This window comes from Lathamus discolor, chromosome 2 (genome assembly GCF_037157495.1).
Source record: "Lathamus discolor isolate bLatDis1 chromosome 2, bLatDis1.hap1, whole genome shotgun sequence".
Classification (NCBI taxonomy): Eukaryota; Metazoa; Chordata; class Aves; order Psittaciformes; family Psittacidae; genus Lathamus; species Lathamus discolor.
In genome coordinates this window covers 100,364,435-100,383,365 of record NC_088885.1, presented here as the reverse complement: position 1 = coordinate 100,383,365, position 18,931 = coordinate 100,364,435, and the positions used below count along the sequence as shown (strand labels likewise).

General features: G+C 42.7%; 1 protein-coding gene across 1 annotated transcript; it reads right to left on the bottom strand.

Annotated features, from left to right (window-relative positions):
- Positions 1-578: 578 nt before the first annotated feature.
- Positions 579-18,544, bottom strand: LOC136008513 (cytochrome b5). The gene is made up of 5 exons (XM_065667899.1): positions 18,148-18,544; positions 10,313-10,441; positions 5,996-6,025; positions 2,576-2,610; positions 579-1,690 (listed from the first exon to the last, which is right to left on the bottom strand). Exons 1-5 carry the CDS (start codon positions 18,289-18,291, stop codon positions 1,612-1,614), a joined length of 417 nt encoding a protein of 138 aa, XP_065523971.1. The 5' UTR covers positions 18,292-18,544; the 3' UTR covers positions 579-1,611.
- Between the last annotated feature and the right edge of the window lie 387 nt (positions 18,545-18,931).

The following is an 18,931-nucleotide window of genomic DNA, read 5'->3' as shown; positions in this document are numbered from 1 at the left end:
AAGACTGAGAGATACTAAATACTTTCACAGTTGAAAGTATGAGATACCCTTACTTGCTATAACATTAAAAGAACTACCACGAAAGGAATCCTTAAAGGATTCCTGTATTGATATTTTCCTACATATGCACAAGACAATCTGCTGAAGTCACAGCACTTCCCCTCTCCCATTTTTTTAATTTTAAGTTCATGCTTAGAATGTACTATCTTTCAATTTGATTTGACTTGATACAGGGCCTAACCTCCATGCTGCATCTTCTCTGGTGTTGCCAAGAGGCAGCCCTTGGAACAGTGTTTCAAGTCCTGCTGAATGTCAGGGAGGCAAGAGTTTGCATAGCCAAACCACTGCTAAGTCACTAGCTAGGTGTTGAGGTCACAGTGATGAAAGTGTTTATCTAGGCTAACTGCTCCATAACACACCTTCCCACTTTTTACATGCAACTCCTCTGCATAAAGGACATACCTTGACTCTTAGCTTGCACCATGAAACAGGTAATCTGAGAAGTGTCGCACTATGTGAAAGCATCCTGCCAAGGCCTTCAGAAACGTTTTCAGTGAATGTATCTGAGCCAGCAAAAGTAAGCAATTAAACTTTTATTCATAATCATTTACATATGACTAAAAACATTCACCACAAAATGCATACTTTCAGTTATCTTGTATTTAGCAGTGAAAATAGTAATCTCTTCATAATAAAGCACCTAGGAGTACATCACAGAACAGTCAGAAACAGATTCCACATTATCAGTTTTTCCCCCATCACAATCCACATGACAAAGCTGAAGATTTTGTAAAAAGCCTAAAAGTTCCAGAACAGATTCCAGAGTCACCTGAGTGCTTGGCAGGAACAGTATTATTTAGTAGCAGTTACATTTTTCTGACTTTTTTTGCAAGAGCTACTTTTCACAAAACTGAGACAGATACAATTATGCCAAACATTGGGGTTCATATTTCACTGGGATTTTTTTAAATAGGAGTCAAACAGAACAGTTTGCTAGTAGAGTACCTACAACAACTGTAAGAGCAGATGTCAAGACGAAAGAAAGAAAAAAAGTCAGCTCATTATAGCCTGATAGGTGCCTGTAAGCAGTTGGGCCCTACCAAGATCCACTACTCCACTCAGCTTTTTCCATTATGTTTAATTAGCATTTCATTCAAACATACTACATTTAAGACAACAACATGGTTTTTAAGTTAAATTGTGTACATGGACAAATACCTGTACACAGTTTTGGTAGTTATTTAAAGCTGTAAAATTTATATGTAAAGGGGAGTCCTATGGACCCCATTACAGACTAAAGAGAAATAACCATGATCGGTGTTACATACAGAACAATATTCTAATACAGAAAATAATACAGTTATCAAGTAATTCATTAGGGAGTACAGTTGTTATACAAAAAGAGAAATGCTGCCTTTTCATCACTTCAGAACAGCAAATAAGAAGGCAACATTAGGAAAAGTGCACAGCAGAAAAGAATGGTTCAGTTTTCCGAAAAAGTGGATTTTTTTTCTTCAGACATCAGGCTTTTATCTGGAAACATATTGGATTGGGATTGCTTATGTCCTCTCTCAGCTCAATCTCTTCTTGCATTAGTTCTCAGTAAGGCGCTTACTCTGACATGTAGGAACGATACATCAGGGCCACAATGATTGCTGCTATTGCTGGGATCACCCAGTTGGGCCATGAACTAGAAGGAAGGTTTGGAAACAGCGGTTTAGGAAGTGACAACCAGCAAGTCCAAACAAACAAACGAACAAAATCTTCTAACAAAAAATATCATCACTTACAGAAGTCCTTCCTCCCCACACCAACAAATACTTCAAAGGTAGGGCAGCAAAACACCTGGCTGGCCACTAACACTCTAGCCAAGTGAAAAAAGAAATCTTGTATTGTTAAGGCCTTGTACTGGAGCTTACAAGAAGTTTGCTTACTAGAGTAAAACTCTAGTAAGTAGGCAACATTTAAATCATGGCATGCTGCCCAAGAGTATCATTCATTCAAAAGCCATTCAAGCAGCACATCACGTGACACTTCCAAGCACCCAAGCTTCCCACTGAGAGGCATGGAACAGCCCTCTGACATTTCAGCAAAAGCAATTGTCAGCAGGATATAACGTCATAAAAGTTTGATTCAGTGGTGTTTCAAAGTGCTCTTCCCTCACCCCAATTCTGACAGACTTCCCTTCTTACAGGCATAATCCTCTTATTTTCCCTAGATGTAAGATTTGCTACAAGTATTGCAAGTAAGGTGTGCATGTCAGTAAAAAAAGTCAGGCATGGCATCAAATGTCTTCTATTCACCTGGCAGCCCCCAAGAAATGAAAGCCTGTGAGACATAAACCATTTGGTAGATGCTGATACCTATAAAAGTGAAGGGGAAAAAAAAAAATCTAACGCCAACATGCTTGTAAAGTGGTACACAGATGCCAACTTGGTCTTCATGTAGAACAGAAATGTTCATGCACCACCCTCTGACATCTAAGCTTCCAGCAGATAGCAGCTATTCAGCTTTCTAAGCTTCAGAAACATAATCATGAGGAACTTCAAGTTTGAGATCAGGTGTCATACTATACCTGGAACTGGACTGAGCAGTGGTAATAAGAGGTTCCTGGAAAGCAAAGCATAAAAAGATACATCAGGCAGACATCCCACTCCATCATCACTACCCCCTCAATTTTTCAAGACTCATTGTCAGGGTTTAAGCCTAGCCTGCAACTAAGTACCATGCTGAAAAGAGGACACTCATCAAGTGCGATTAATTTAAAACCAGCTCTGTGCATTGCATTTGGAAGGAGTTTTCTCAGAACTCCCGTAACAGAGTGCTGTTTTAGAAACCAGCTAGCAGCAATTTCTGTATCAACATTGCATCAAGTGTTCTTAAAAGAAAAAAAAAAAAAAACCCCAAAAAAAAACCCCACACCACAAGGAATTTTATTCTAAGTTTTCATGAAGCCAACTTCAGCCTAAGGTTATGAAAAGCCAAACTTATGAAAAGTTCTAATTGCCTAAAGGATCCCTTACTTGTCTAAAATCTAATTGAAAACTCTCTGAACTAATACACAAACATTTCCTTTACCAAATCTACCTGAAGAAAGCTACTAATTTACATGCACAAGGCTTATTAAACTCAGTTTTTTAGTGTGGTGTTTCAGATAGCTTAAGCATCAGTCAAATTATAGCTGTTTCTGATACTGATTTGGACTCCTTGTTCAGTTTCCACAAGAAAAGTGCTACAAGATCAAATCCCAGTTGGGTACATGTGCACAATTTATATGAAAACTTATTACTTTGAATAATACTAACTGTACATGGCCCTACTGCATTTATAATATCCAAGCATTCAAACTGTAGTTCAATTTCCATCACTGAAAAATTAGTTGCTCCAGCATAAATGGACTGCAAATATTCTGAAAGAGCAAGATTACCAACATTCTCTCATGGGTTCAAACAGGCTACTTTTGGAAGCACCCAAATCATCATAGTTTTAGATGTAACCACGTTTAAGAGAGGACACAATGATTACATCTATATTGGTGTTGTGAGTATCTCCATGAAAAACTAACCCCAAAGCCAAACAGCATGGAACAGCTTGTATCCACACTATCAAGGCTAATACCTCCTACAACAAACAACCTGTCACATCCAGGGCCAGGGGATGGCTTCCCCCTCAACTTGTTTTTAAACACTACCACACTGGACACGTACACTGAGGGTACTTGAAACACAGTGCAAGGATGAGGACATTTGAAAGCACGAGGCCTTCTGACTGCTTCTAGAGAGCCAAGGCACAGAGCTGAATCTGTCACATTGCTCCCCAGAGAACAGTGCAAAGTGAAACTATCTTATCAACCACACCCACACATCCTGCTGAAAGAAAGTGCTCCAGCTTCCTTCTGGAATGATGGAAAACATACATGCAGTGCAGGTAACTATGACCAGCATTAAACAAGTGAATAAGCCAAATAGGAGTGTGGCAAGAAGTCACTTGGATCTTAATTCCCTAATGGCCACCATGCACTGGCCAAGCTAATATTCTAATTACTTCAGTTTAGTAAGCTCCTGTGAGCTTAATCAAGGGATTGTACACTACAGTTTGCACTGGGCAGTCCATTTCTCAGCTGTGTTTATCACTGCTATTCTTACATCTTAAGTGTAAGCTACCCTGAATTTCAAAAGGAATCCAAACAGCAGATGTTATTCTTGGTGGGAAAAAGATCTGCATTCCAGTTACCACTCCATTTCTTATTTTTATTTGTATAATAGTTGCAGTCCTTAATAAAATTAATAATTGCTATAGCAAACATTTCAGTGTATTTTTTGTTTCCATTCCTTTAGCTTATTACTTTTTAATAAAGCAGTCACTTTTAAGATCTTCCTATAATATTTAACAATGGTAAGATCCTATTCCCACTGCACTTCACCTAAAAATAATATTCAACTATTTCCTAATTGCACTGCTGCTGTTCTGCCAGCCCTGAGCAAACATACTCTATCCACACAGCAGCAGAAACTGTACAAATTAATCCCTAAAGCACTTGCTCCTTTAAAAGACACTTGTATTTTATTAGTTTTTTAATTGAGTGCCAACAAACTTTATTCTATAAAAGATATGAAAAAACCTTCAAAAACCAGAAAACAAGTGCAATACTGCACTGACAGAACACTCAGTAAAATCTACTGAAACAGTCAGGAAGCAAACAGTATTTTCACCTTGAAAAGGGTTCATAATTGCAAATTAACTGATCTATAATACAGCAATCCAATGCCTCTACATTCTCTCTACTAGTGTTACCAATACATTAAGCATCCCATTCCCCTTAAGAAAACCCCGCTTAGTTTAGTCCATTCTGTTTATAAACTGATTTTTTTTTCTTTAACTGAGCACTAGGAAACCATTTGCTGGCTCTAGACTCACCTTTTTGCTACAGTGTAATGCCTTCACACTTACAGAAATAGTTAGGGTTGGAAAGGACCTTAAGATGATCTAGTTCCAAACCCTCTGCCATCAGCAGGGACATCTCACACTAAACCACGTCACACAAGGCTTCATCCAACCTGGCCTTGGACACCACCAGGGATGGAGCATTCACAACCTCCCTGGGCAACCCATTCCAGTGTCTCACCACCCTAACAGGAAAGAATTTCCTCCTTATATCCAATCTAAACTTCCCCTGTTTAAGTTTTAACCCATTACCCCTTGTCCTATAACTACAGGCCCTAATGAAGAGTCCCTCCCCAGCATCCCTATAGCCCCCCTTCAGATACTGGAAGGCTGCTATGAGGTCTCCACACAGCCTTCTCTTCTCCAGGCTTAACAGCCCCAACTTCCTCAGCCTGTCTTCATACGGGAGGTGCTCCAGTCCCCTGATCATCCTCGTGGCCCTCCTCTGGACTTGTTCCAGCCATTCCATGTCCTTTTTATGTTGAGGACACCAGAACTGCACACAATACACCAGGGGAGGTCTCGCCAGAGCAGAGTAGAGGGGCAGGATCACCTCCTTCGACCTCCTGGTCATGCTCCTTCTGATGCAGCCCAGGATACCATTGGCTTCCTGGGCTGTGAGAGCACACTGAAGCTGGCTCTTGTTCATTTTCTCATTGACCAACACCCCCCAAGTCCTTCTCCATGGGGCTGCTCTGAATCTCTTCTCTGCCCAGCCTGTAGCTGTGCCTGGGATTGCTCCGACCCAGGTGTAGGAGCTTGCACTTGTCATGGTTGAACTTCATAAGGTTGGCATCAGCCCACCTCACAAGCGTGTTAAGGTCCCTCTGGATGACTCAGTAACCTCTTGGTTCAAAACCACACAAATAAGAAAAGAACAGCTAATAGGAAGAATAATTTGAAGCCATATTAATAGGTTTAAGATATTATTGACTTCAAACATTACATTTAAATCAAGCTGAATTATATTTGCCTCCAAGGGTATACCATTTACAGATACTATACCCAATGCCTAAAAGAAAAAAAATGTGGCATTTCAGGAAACACTTACTGGTCGTTTCTGAAGCTTCCCTCTATCATCCTGCAGGAAAACAAGGAACAAACATTTAGACAAACCCCCAAAGTATTAATTAAAAAAGGTCACTAAATCCAGTTTGCAATTTATTCTGTTGATGTGCACCTATTTTTACCTACGAAACAGACTTACAAAAGAGCAGATGTTAGTGTATGATTCTGAGCTATCACTAACAAGTTCACTTGCTCTAAATAATACTTCCCAGTATGCAATAAAGAAGCAAAACCCACATCTCCAACATATTTCATTATTTCTTTTGCTCTTGTAAAAAAATGCCTTTGCATTGTTTTTGGTCTCTAAACAGTACACATAACCTTAGCTTATTAGCTGATTTCAACTGTATTAGCTTAACTGTATTAGCTTACTTCTGCCTAGTCTAACTCATTATTGGGCAAAGTCATTTAACTAGTTTTGTCCAACATCCTGTGCAATAGTCCTAAATTCTATGGATCTTTCATAAACTCATGAAGTTTTACTTAAAAGTCACATTCATCACAAAACACCCAACAGTATATAATCTTAACAGTGCTATAATTATGCGTTAAACTATCTTTTTGTTTCACATTAAATAAAAACAGGCACCTGTTAAACAAGGAAGAAACTGACTGGTAGCCAGGTTAAGAACAACTTTACTGGCATCAACTGCTATCTGAACTAAGTAACAAGCCAGTAAGGTTGCAGATGTACAGAGCAGAGTTATTTCATATTAAGGGAAGATGCATTACTAACATTTATCAAGAGATGACCTAAGAGACACATGATCAGGAACATTATTGTGAAATATGCTACAAGATAGTGACATTTACTTGAATACAAGACAGAACATACACAAAACAAAGAGAAGAGGGAAAGAGGAGGCAGGGATGGGCAATAAAGTAGAACAGATGGGCACACTAGCAGCCTAAACTTCTAACAAGTGGTTTTCAACTATTAAGATGCAGGAGAGATTAAATAAGGCCTATCTGAAGGAAGCCAAGGCAGCAGCTCTGTAGCTAAATGTATATCCTTAGAAACTTGAGGCAGGAGAAAGGTGCTTGTTAGAAATACAGGAAATGGTAAGGACATGTCCTGGGTTGAGCAGCAGCAGTCATTTTTCTCCTTCTTAGGAGCTAGTACAGTGCTGTGTTTTGATCTTTTGGCCTTGGAACAGTGGTGATAACGCCAATTTTTTCAGTTGCTGCTCGAATGTTTGGTCTGGCCAAGGACTTTCTGAGCCTCATGCTCTGCCAGGGAGGAGGGGAGGCCAGGAGGAAGCAGAGACAGGACACCTGACCCAAACTAGCCAAAGAGCTATTCCATACCACAGCACGTCATGCCCAGGAGGTAACTGGGAAGGAGGCAGAAGGGCTGGAGGGACTGCAGGGTTGGAGGAGGTATCGGTCGGTGCTTGGCTGGGGGGAGTGGGGTGAGTTATTGGTCGGCTGGTGTTGAGGTGTTGTATTCTTTCCTCTTGTTATTTCCTTTAGCACTATTATTATTGGTGGTAGCAGTAGTGATTTGTGTTATACCTTAGTTACTGGGTTACTGGGCTGTTCTTATCTCAACCCGTGGGAGTTGCATTCTTTTTGATTCTCCTCTCCGTCCCTCCAGAAGCAGGGGGAGGGCAAGAAGGGGGGGAGTGAGTAAAAGAGGTTTGTGGTTGGGTTTAAACCACGACAGTTCTTTTTGGCGCCCAACGCGGGGCACGAAGGGTTGAGATAACGACGGAGATGATCAGATTAATAGTCGTCACAGTGCTGATTTATTGGCTCTCAAAGTTGTTTCTCTTGCTCTCAGAGCTTCAGAATGTAGTACATTACTTAGAGCCGGTATTCCCTGTGTTAGTGTTTATCAAGTGTGGGGCTTGGGCTAAGGTTTTTGTTTCACTGTACTTTATGGCAATGACTTGTAATATGGTTGGGCTCTGGCAGCAGGGAGAGATGGACGTGGCCGTGGACTTGTGGCCGTGGACTTGTACCCGGCCGTCCCGCTGCTCTTCACCGTCCTGGCGCTTGTCCTCACCTCCGTCTTCGTGAGGCTGCGGGGAGCCGAGGGGGAGCGGCCCCGGGAGCCGGCGGCTGCCGAAGCGGCCCGGGAGAGCGGCCCCGGGGACCAGGCGGCGGCGGGAGCGGGACCGGAGGTCGGGAAGGAGGCGGCTGCTGAGCAGCAGGAGGAGGCGGCCGAGGAGCCGAGCCCCGCGGAGGAGCCGAGCCCAGCGGCCGAGCCCAGCCCCGCGGCGGCCGAGAGCGTCCCCCGGCAGCCGCCCGCCGAGCCGCAGGAGGATGCAGGAGCCCAGGCAGCATTTCCCAGCACGGCAGAGGAGGAAGAGCTGCACCCAGGGAAAGAGAAGCTGGTGGTGGGAGAGCCGCAAGCACAGCAGCTGCACCAGCCCCAGGGACAAGTACAGCAGCGTCACTGGAGAGTTCTGAAGGGTTCGAATGGCCTTTGGGTACCCTTGGGACCTGCCTGCTGATTGTGATGGGGATCAGCATGTTGGCACACACACAGAGTGTGTTCTACCCACCGCCATTTTGTCTGATCTCAGAAGTTAAGCAGAGTCAGGTTTGGGTCTTGTCTGGGGTTAGACAACAATATGGGAGGACCAAGAGATCTTCCCCAAGGCTGGATAGCCATGAGTGGCAGGGTGTGTGGGACAGTATGAGCGAGTACCTGGTCCACTGGGCCCCTCCAGTGCTTTGGAAGCATTGGAGATGGAAGGCAGCTGTATGGAGTCCCCAGCAACAAGCTGCAGAAACTGCTGAAGGGGACAGTGAATTGTTTTGAGCCTGGTGGGCCATGACACTTCAGGCCATCAGGGCAGAGATGCAACATAGAGATGGACTCATGATCGAGGGGTGGACTTAGCAATGGACACTATTGCCCAGGTTATTCACGAGTGTGAACACTGCACACAGCCTCTCCTGCCCTGAGAGACTGTTACAAGAGATGGAGCCCGACATCATGGACCAGATGGACTCAGCAGCTTTATAGGTCCATGCACTAAGAAATGATCTTTTTCTCTGTGTGTATGTAGATGTATATATATATATGTAAGAGTGATGGCATATTGAAGATGTGGGATCTGAGCATGACGTGAATGGTATGGAATAAGGGGTGGATAATGTCCTGGGTTGAGCAGCAGCAGTCATTTTTCTCCTTCTTAGGAGCTAGTACAGTGCTGTGTTTTGATCTTTTGGCCTTGGAACAGTGGTGATAACGCCGATGTTTTCAGTTGCTGCTCGAATGTTTGGTCTGGCCAAGGACTTTCTGAGCCTCATGCTCTGCCAGGGAGGAGGGGAGGCCGGGAGGAAGCAGAGACAGGACACCTGACCCAAACTAGCCAAAGAGGTATTCCATACCACAGCACGTCATGCCCAGGAGGTAACTGGGAGGGAGGCAGAAGGGCTGGAGGGACTGCAGGGTTGGAGGAGGTATCGGTCGGTGCTTGGCTGGGGGGAGTGGGGTGAGTTATTGGTCGGCTGGTGTTGAGGTGTTGTATTCTTTCCTCTTGTTATTTCCTTTAGCACTATTATTATTGGTGGTAGCAGTAGTGATTTGTGTTATACCTTAGTTACTGGGTTACTGGGCTGTTCTTATCTCAACCCGTGGGAGTTGCATTCTTTTTGATTCTCCTCTCCGTCCCTCCAGAAGCGGGGGGAGGGCAAGAAGGGGGGGAGTGAGTAAAAGAGGTTTGTGGTTGGGTTTAAACCACAACAGGACAGTATAGAAAAGAGGAAGTGACAGATGATCCAGTTGGAACTAATCATAAACAACCCTGACAACTACAAGTAGGGAACACTGAGAGGTCAAAATGAGGGAGCCAAAAAGAGAAGACAGCATCAAACTAAAAGTACAATACTTACAATAGCCATTTTCTAAACATACAATCCTAGCTCTTCATATGTACTTTTAGATCTAGATGGAGGCCTGGCATATGTATTTACCATGACAAAATCAGCTGTTAGTAATCACTCTGCATATTGACATAAGAAAAGGTCTAGACATTATGACATACCACCTTCATGGGTTAGAGAGTCTCATTATATAGCTTAGAGAATACACCAGAAATGGCATGAATCCATATTTAGTTTATTCAAGAATTATGCTGTAAAATATTTCAAAGCAGCAAAATTTTAGATGTGACCACCCTTACGCTACACTAATCAAATACCTTCATACTGGGGGAACCTATCTCCAGCCCAGGTCCATCCACAACTAGTGGTTTTTCTTTATTCTTAAGTAAATTACTACAGAAATAACTAGACACAAAACTACTACAGTAAATTGCAAGTAACAGTACTCTCACATACTCACCGGGTGAAGCTCCCCAATAATAAAGGTTTCTGACATTGCCCTTGCATCTGACGAATGGCCAACATCTTCAAAGTTCTCGGTAGCATCTCCCCCAGCTTGCTCCCTGAGGACCTCTTCACCACCTGGGTGCTGCAATTTTTAATGCATTTGAATTTGTTACTGAAAACTGTTCCACATTTAAATAATGAAATTTCCTAATTTCTAAAAATTAGTAAAATGTCCTTGCAAAAATCAGCTGCTAGACTTCTTAGTGTAAACATAAAGCTCTCAAGTTACTCAGAGAGGTTTATGTACTCTCTGAAGCCAAATCCAAGTAACGTTTCTACTCCACCAGCACAAAATAGGGAAAGGTATTACCCATAGCAACTAAAGCATTTAGAACATTATTGGATTCAGTCTTTTCATAGCTCAACCATTAATCTAAAGTTACATTCTGTATTCTCACTTCTGCAGGAAATGTGTATTTTTTATCCCAAAAATGCCACACATACAGCAAGAGGATAAAAGACAAAATGTGTAAGTTGCAGCAAGAACATTCCAAGTTGCAATAAAAAAAGTTACTCATAAGAGCAATCAAGCACTGAAACAAGTTGGCAAGGGAGAACACAACCTCCATCCTTTGGGGTTGCCTACACAAGGCACTAAGGATCCTGACCTTCAAGTGAATCCTAGTTTGATCTGGGGTATGGACTAGATAACCTTACAGGGTCCTTTCCAAAGGAAATTGTATGATTACCTAGTAAGTCAGCTACTCCAGAACTGTTTAAGCACAACTGAAAACTCATACAACACACTAGAATAGCAATTTGGTTTTAGCAGACTATGGCATCTCAAAATTCCTTTGCTGATAAAACCCTCCAGATGTAGGAAAATCATCTCCCAGTATCTCCTAATATCTCAAAACCATCATCATTCCCTTAACCCAACTCCCTGCTCTCCACTGACTTTTATTCTTCCTCAGCATGCACTTTGATATTGCTGGCAGTTCCACATTTCCAGCCAACAAATAACTCTGTACATACTACAAAATCTATCATATCTTCCAGTTTAGTGCATTTTCTCAGCATCAAGTTACTCATTCATCTAACAGATACGTAACATGCCATAAAAATTCACTACTCAACTTTTAAGTAGGAAACTGCTACATAAACACCAGGAATGATTAGGTAAGCAGATTGAAAACACTTTAGTACCACTGCCTTGGAATGAAGCAACCATGAAGTAAGTTCTAGTACTTGACCAGTGACACAGGAAATAAGGCTTTGGAGCATCAATTCTGGTTTTGATGCTTCTGACTACAGTGTCTGAAATTATTAAAATAGGCAAAATTTCTACTATTTAGGGTCATCTTGCCTGGAGCATCACTGAACAGAGAGGTTATGCTAAAACAACAGGTCAAAGAAATGGCATAAACATTCCTGCTAATCTAGGCAATTCAGGTTAGAATTTATTTCACATTCACCACATTAATCTCCTATCAATCCTTCTCTTCCAACAAAAACAAGACTTCTTTATACAGATCAGGAAGTCACTATTCCTACCAGTTTCCATTAGTACCACAACTCCAAAACTTAAATCTTTGCATTAAAGGCAGACATTTATTTTAATAGTTGAAGTTGCCTTAAACCCTACCACACACCAAAAACAACCAAAAAACAAACGAACAAAACAAAAAACCCCACCCCTATGTAGCACTTTAAAAAGCCAAGATACCACAGCCATAATGGTAAGGGATCCCTACCATGACTAAGCAAAAGCAAGATTAAGCAACTGATAAAGAGACTAGGCATAACAGCTGAGCCAAATAAAGATTAGAAGAGTGCACGCAGAGTAAAGATTATGCAAGCAGATGTGTAAATATGGAACACTCACTAAAATCCTGCCCTTGAATCCATTCTGATAAGTATTCATGGAAATGACTAGACAAAAATTGAGGGATCACTCAAGTTCAGTGCCTTGAAGCATATAACACATTTAAGAAACTGAACTTCCGTTTAAACAGGCTGTCACAGATATTGCCACAATTAGGACTTTAAAGAATACCTGCAGTAATGTGAGGTTTGGGGCTTACGGTTTTTTGTGGGGTGGTTTTTTTTGTTTTTACTATCATGCTAAAGGATTCCACTCCCCAAAATACACACACACACACAAAAAATAAATGTAGTATCTTAAGCAGAAAAAGGCAAAATTCCATTAAAAACATACTTAAACAAGACATCAACAAGCAGAAGGCACCAAAGTTAAACTACACATAAAGCACTAGTTGCATGAATAGCATGTAGACTCACGTACATGCACTGCAGTGAAACCAAACCCTACTTGCACAACCAGATAAAACACTAGTTACTCCAGCAAGTTGTCAATACTACATGGTTTACACCAGTTACCCCCAATAATTAACCAGCCAACTAAGTTGATATCTCCCAGTATAACAGCATCTACATTAAAACTATTCTGCAGAGTACTTTAACCTGCAGGTTGCTGACTACAGAATGATCATATACTAATTTGCTCACAAATCCTTCTGTTCTGCCACTACGAAGATATCATATAGCTATACGGGCAACTTCACTGAGGCACTTAGCTTTTCTCTATAGAATCAGTTTTTGGTCTAGCTAGTAACTGATCTGTCTGTCTATGAAATCACAGTATTAGTGTCACCAAAGTGTGACCAACCCTCTCGGCAGCCAGCACACAGCAGCTGAAGGGGACAAGCTGCCTGACCTCTGACACCACAGCTGGAAAACAGGTAGTATTTTTCCACTCACATCACCAAGACTAAGTTAGAGATAATCAGAGACAGAATTCTTCAGCTATATTGCAGATGACACTAGTAACCCAGTTACCTACTAGACACACATTAAAGTACTTTTTCAGAGTACTTTTAAGCTAAGCCTTTCTATTAGATAGTACCTCTGCATAAAGATGCAAACTTACAAACTCTCTGCAAACAACTAGCATGCAATACAAGCAATTAATGAAGAGACTTCACCTCCCTTAATGAAAGGGGGCAACTGTAATGTCTCACAAAGGGCAAGAAGTGACTCTTCTACCAAAAGCAGAGAATTTTCCATGGTTCATCAAGTTTCTCAAGGTTTGTTTATACAGGGTATTTGTTCACAATTCTGCCTGGTGAACAAAGATTGCTACCAGAATTTCTACTTTAATGAGGAGCCTCTGGACAGCCCCTGGAACTGAAGAGCCTGTTAAACTATACAGATAGCGACTTCTAAACTGAAATCCTGCTGATACAAATAACTGAAGTATTTTGCAGGCAAAATAGTGGGTCAAAGGAAACAAGAAAGCTTGTGCTGATCAATTAAGCTAGTCCAGCTCATTCTTAGGATACTCCCAATAAAGCAACATAGATATTTAAGTTACATGCATAACATATCTGTACAGAGCCAGCACTAGTACACAGCATAGACTAATTCTTAACAGCAACACATTAGAAAGTTTTAGATAAGGCACATGAGCAGTTAAACTTGCTGCCCTCATCTGGGTCACAAGTCTGTAATTACTTCACCCCGAACACCTATCACCTCTTCCCCCTCTCCCTACAGTCAAGCAACTTTTTCAGTATCATAGTTCAAGACTCTATTAAAGTATAACTACCCTAACTCATAACTGCTCTAACGTGCAATTCCTGGCCCCTCCTCCTTCCCATACCAGGGTCCACTTTAACTTTCAGTGAGATTAGCAATGGCCTTCATCAGTGGCCACCTTGTAAATTCAAGTTTTGTTTTCTGCATTACAGGGAATGAGAAGCAGAGGGGGCAGCAACAGATCCAGGAACACCAGGATAACCTCAGTGTTATTGCGCAAGACAGACAGAATAACCCTGTTTTCAGGCTGCATGAAAGTGGCCTTAAGAGAGTTCCCTAAATTATTTCCATCTTGTAATTAAGTTACAGGATAGAAATTCTGTACTCATGTAAAATTTTGGAAACCGGGATCTTTTTACGAGTGTATTTTTGAAAACCAACATTAGGGTTTTAGATAAAGTACAGAAGAAATGCCCCGTAACTGGGTGCCCATTTCCCCATTTCCAATTACAGCTTGCAGTGCCTAGTGTAAAAGAGTGCTAAGAAGTGCTATTTTTCCTCAGCATTTGCAAATTCTCCCACAAGCTTTATCAGAACTTAGGGAAGTGACAACACTAGTTTTAATTCTTATACTGCAAGATTCTGCAATAAAAACTCACAAGATACATTGACAGACCTGAAAATATACTAGTACCAGCACCCTTCACTGCAAGCTTTTAGTATGTTCCATGTTTAAACTAATGATGTTACTCCTGCACAGTATCATTGTACTGACTGAATGCAAGTTAGTGGTAAATAGTGGACAGAACATTTTTCATTCTGACAGTAAAACAATATTTGCTTTTCTGCAGTTCAAGGAGCATGACTAAACAGATTTTGTGGGAGCTGCCCATTCTGTTTAGAAACAGTGCTGTGAAAGCTCAAGTTCATACTTTCTGAAAACCCATTTTCATTGGTCATTAATATTTTTGCTAGATTTTGAGTCCACCAACAACTGAAATAACAAAAGTCTGCATTACATCAATTTAAGACACATACCACAGTTTCTAGAACAAAGGATTTCTTCTCAGATAGAGAGACGTTCCTGTTCTTGTTAACTTCTTTGCCTTATTTAAGGAATTCAACCAAATTCCCACAAAAGCCATAGGGAAGACTCTCACCAAAATGGGAAGCAAATCAAGATTATTTTAATAGGCCCAGCTACTCTTAGCTCATTAGATGTCAAAGTTTGACTAGTAGGATTACTTCATTAACTATTAAATGTCAATTAATGGATTCAAGTATGCTGGCAATGCCCCGCAGTATTAATCATATATGTATTTACCAGCAATACTGATACAGCCATAGAGATCCTGCTGCGATTAAACATGAATTTTCCTTTGAATGACATAGAGCCTGAAACTATGGAAAAGTTTCACAACTTTTCTGTAATACAAGTCTAACAGCCTTGGAATGAAAGAGCTGATAAACAAGTTTCTGTTTTCAAGAATAGTCTTTTATACCAAGAGCTTTCAGATACTGAACTGCGAAAGCCAAGGTCTCTTAATTTCCTCTTCTAGAGAGCATACTTTGATAACCAAAGAAAATTCAGAGATATATATTCAAGCTATAAACTTTGCCAAGATCAGCCATTTAAAAAAAATACGTAAAAAAAGCAATTGCTGGAATCTTCATCTTCAGTAATCCCTAAGATAAGACATCAAAATATATAATCCTTTCCTTCTCCAGCACTTCGTATGTAATTCAAAAGACTTTTTTTATAAGCCTTGGCCTCAGGAAGCCAAGCCAACATGGTCACACTATGTGATGCCTCCACTCCTCTTCAGCCCCACCACTCCCAACACATACACATCAGCACCCCCAGCCCACTTACTATCCAACTTCAAAGAAATGCTCAGAGGCTGATGGCTCCCAAGAACCAAACAAACTTTCCCAAACATCTATAAGCTTTCTAAACAGACAACAGCTCCATTATACCACTGTAGTGGAGTGAAAAGCAGCAGCATACTTTCACTTTCTAGATATGAGAGCATTCAGAGTGTCTTTAACAGTGAAGCACTGTAAATTTTTCAATTTCATAACCAGTAAGAAAATTATTTCCATAGGTTAATGCAGTGGCTGGAGAGACTGTTTGCTGAATTAAGAAACTGGACCAGGGAAGTAAGCTTCTGTCCCCAGTTCCTGACTCCTTAGTCAACTGATACTTTTACTTAATACTTGGAAGAGGAGGACTGAGGTGATGCTTTAGCAGAGCATCCTCTTTACTACTACTAGACTTGTCTTCGTAGTCTACATATAATTCTTAAAATATTTAAAGCTTTTATACTCCTACAAGGAGCTGCAAGAAGCAAACCCAAGTTTAACCAATAATGCTATTGAAACAGCTAATGTAGTTCTTACTTCACTGAGAAATATTTACAGTAGTCTGGAACAAACCAGCAAGAGGCTAGCTCCAATTTCTCCTCATTTATCACAGGCAAATGCCTCAGGGCATCTTCATGGTGTCAAAAGAATTAGCACATCACTTGAAACATTAACCAGGTATCAAAAGTATATATTAAAAAAAAGTAGTAAAAAAGTGGCCTATGTACTATTTTACTCTAAGTGTTCCATACCAAAAGTCACCAACACAAGAAACATGACAGTATCAAACAGCTTTCCTTAAGAATGTAGCTTCATTTAAATACTTTGTTGAAAATTGTCATCTAACCTCATTTATTGTCTTAGAATATGACTCAGGAATTTCAGCTCCAAACACAGCCATATTGTACTGAAAGCTCTTTAGACCAAGAAAAAAAGGTTGACCCAAGTGCATCAGACATCGCACAGTTGTCGAAAACTCAACTATTCAACAGCTTACAGGCAAGCTGAATTGTTTTGATATGCTGCTGAACTAGTAACATCATTCTGAAAGCTGCAATGAAGACTTTCTTGGAGAAATTTCATCATATGTATTGAAGGAAGAGGCTGTCAGCTTCCTTGTGCAGCTACTTACATCCAAAAGCTCATAATGTTCTGCTGGATTTTGTCAAGTGTGGGGCCTTTTTTTCCCCCTTGTGTTGTGTTCAGCTTGGAGTTTTGTGTGTGTTTGGGGGGGCTGGGGGTGGGTGATCACCCTCTCCCACAACTAATCTGGAAGCACTTCCACAGTTATGTATCAACCAAAACTAATAAAGTTTTCAAAAACAGCTGCTTCAATTTTCAGGCCATACGAAAAAACTGTATTCTCCTCCAGGCAGTCTATAATTAAATTGGCCTTTCCTGCATAACCGAACAAACATTTCCATAACTAAAGGATAAATCAGACCTGGGACAGAGCTAGATGAAAAACAATCAAGGAAGAGTTAACAGGTCAATTTCACAATACTGCCTCACTGAAAAGCCAAATTGTGCTGACACACAGCTAAAGAGTGACATACTATCTGTGGCAACACTGCCTTTTAAAAACGGCTTGTCCATCTCTTACTTCTAAAATTCTCAATTTAGGTTTTGAATTTTAAGTTTATAACCACAAAAATCAAGATGGGGCTGCAGAGCTACTTAGGTTTGAATTCTGTCTCTACAAATCTAAATTGCATCCTCAAATCACTGTAAATCTACAGTAACGCTTCTTAACCAGATACTAGACCTTTGCAGAGGGGGTATAATGGGAGTGAGAGAAAACTTAGTTACCACTACTTGCTCAGTAGCTGCATTTCTGAATCTCCACTTAAGAATGTTTCAGACGAAAAACTAAAATGCCTCCTTATTAACCATGACGATCAGCGTTTGCATCAGTTGTTCACCATCAGCAAGTGATAAAAAAACATCACTCGTTAATCAGAGGAGGGGAACAAAACAACCAACTGAAGGCATTCCACCCGACCGCCGTACTAGTTTGATCGCATACCCACGCCGAGTGCTTTGGGACACCAGCAAGGGCACAAAGCCTCCGGGCACAGCGGTTTATACCATGGCAGAGAGTTTAAAGGCAGGTGAAGGGAGCGAGCAGTTCCTAGCAACAGGTTCCGAGCAGTGGGGGTCAGCGTGCACGGCACACCCGTGTTTTGCTTGCCTCAGAGCGAGGTGCCCGCAGCATAACCCGCCCTTAGGGCCTCCCTCGCTCGCCTCCAACGGCTGCCGGCCCCGCCGCCCTCCAGCCCAAGGCCCCCGATCGCCACACGATCGCCTCAACACCACGACCGCGGCAAGCCGGCGGCAGCACCCCGCTGCACCGCAACCCCAGCCACAGAGCGGGGAGCTAGCCGGCATCGCCCCACCAGGGTCCCCTTCTCCCTCCCGGACACCCACCTCATCCAGAAACTTCGTGAGATCGTAGATGCGGTGGTGCAGGATGATCCAGGTACTCTTACTGTTGTTGTGCTTCTGCACCTCCTCCAGCCGGTAGTACCGGCCCCGCCACGGCTCACTGCCGGCCTCGCTGGAGCTCACCATCGCACAGACACACAACACCGACTCCCCAGCAGAGTACAACCCCGCTCCCCGGCACACACTGACCCGAGTCCCGCTGCAAGCCTATCACCGCCCGACCCCTCGCTTGCCGGCTCCTCATTGGCGGAGACCACCGCCGTTCGAAGAAGGCATCAGGACGGTGAGCGCGGTAGGCGGGACCTGGGAAGGGCGGGCCGGCGGCCTCATGTCTCCTCACTCGCCACTCGCGCCGCTGCGGCCTTGCGTGCTGCTCTCCCGGGGAGCAGCCGCCGGTCACGTGTCGCGCGTCGCGCCCGCCGCCGTCAGTCCGGCGGTGGCCGGGGGTCGGAAGCGCAGCCGTTGCTTTGACCCTCCCCACTGGGCGGGACGGGCGCTTCTGTGTGCCGCTGGTTACCAGGCGAGCGTGCGCAGGCTGTCTCCCCAGCCAAGCGCTGCTTGTCGCCCAGCGCCTTTGCTGCCGGCGCACTTCAGCTTTAAGAGCAGGCAGATGTTACAGCCGAAACGGACCGCGGCTGCCTGCTGGCGCTGCGTGGCGCAGGCGCCGCCCGGTTTGTCCTGCAGAAAGCCGCTGTCCAGCCGCTCGTAGAGCGGTGCGCCTGCCTGGTCCTCCCACCCTCCCGGCGGCTCACCGAGCAGCGGCTGG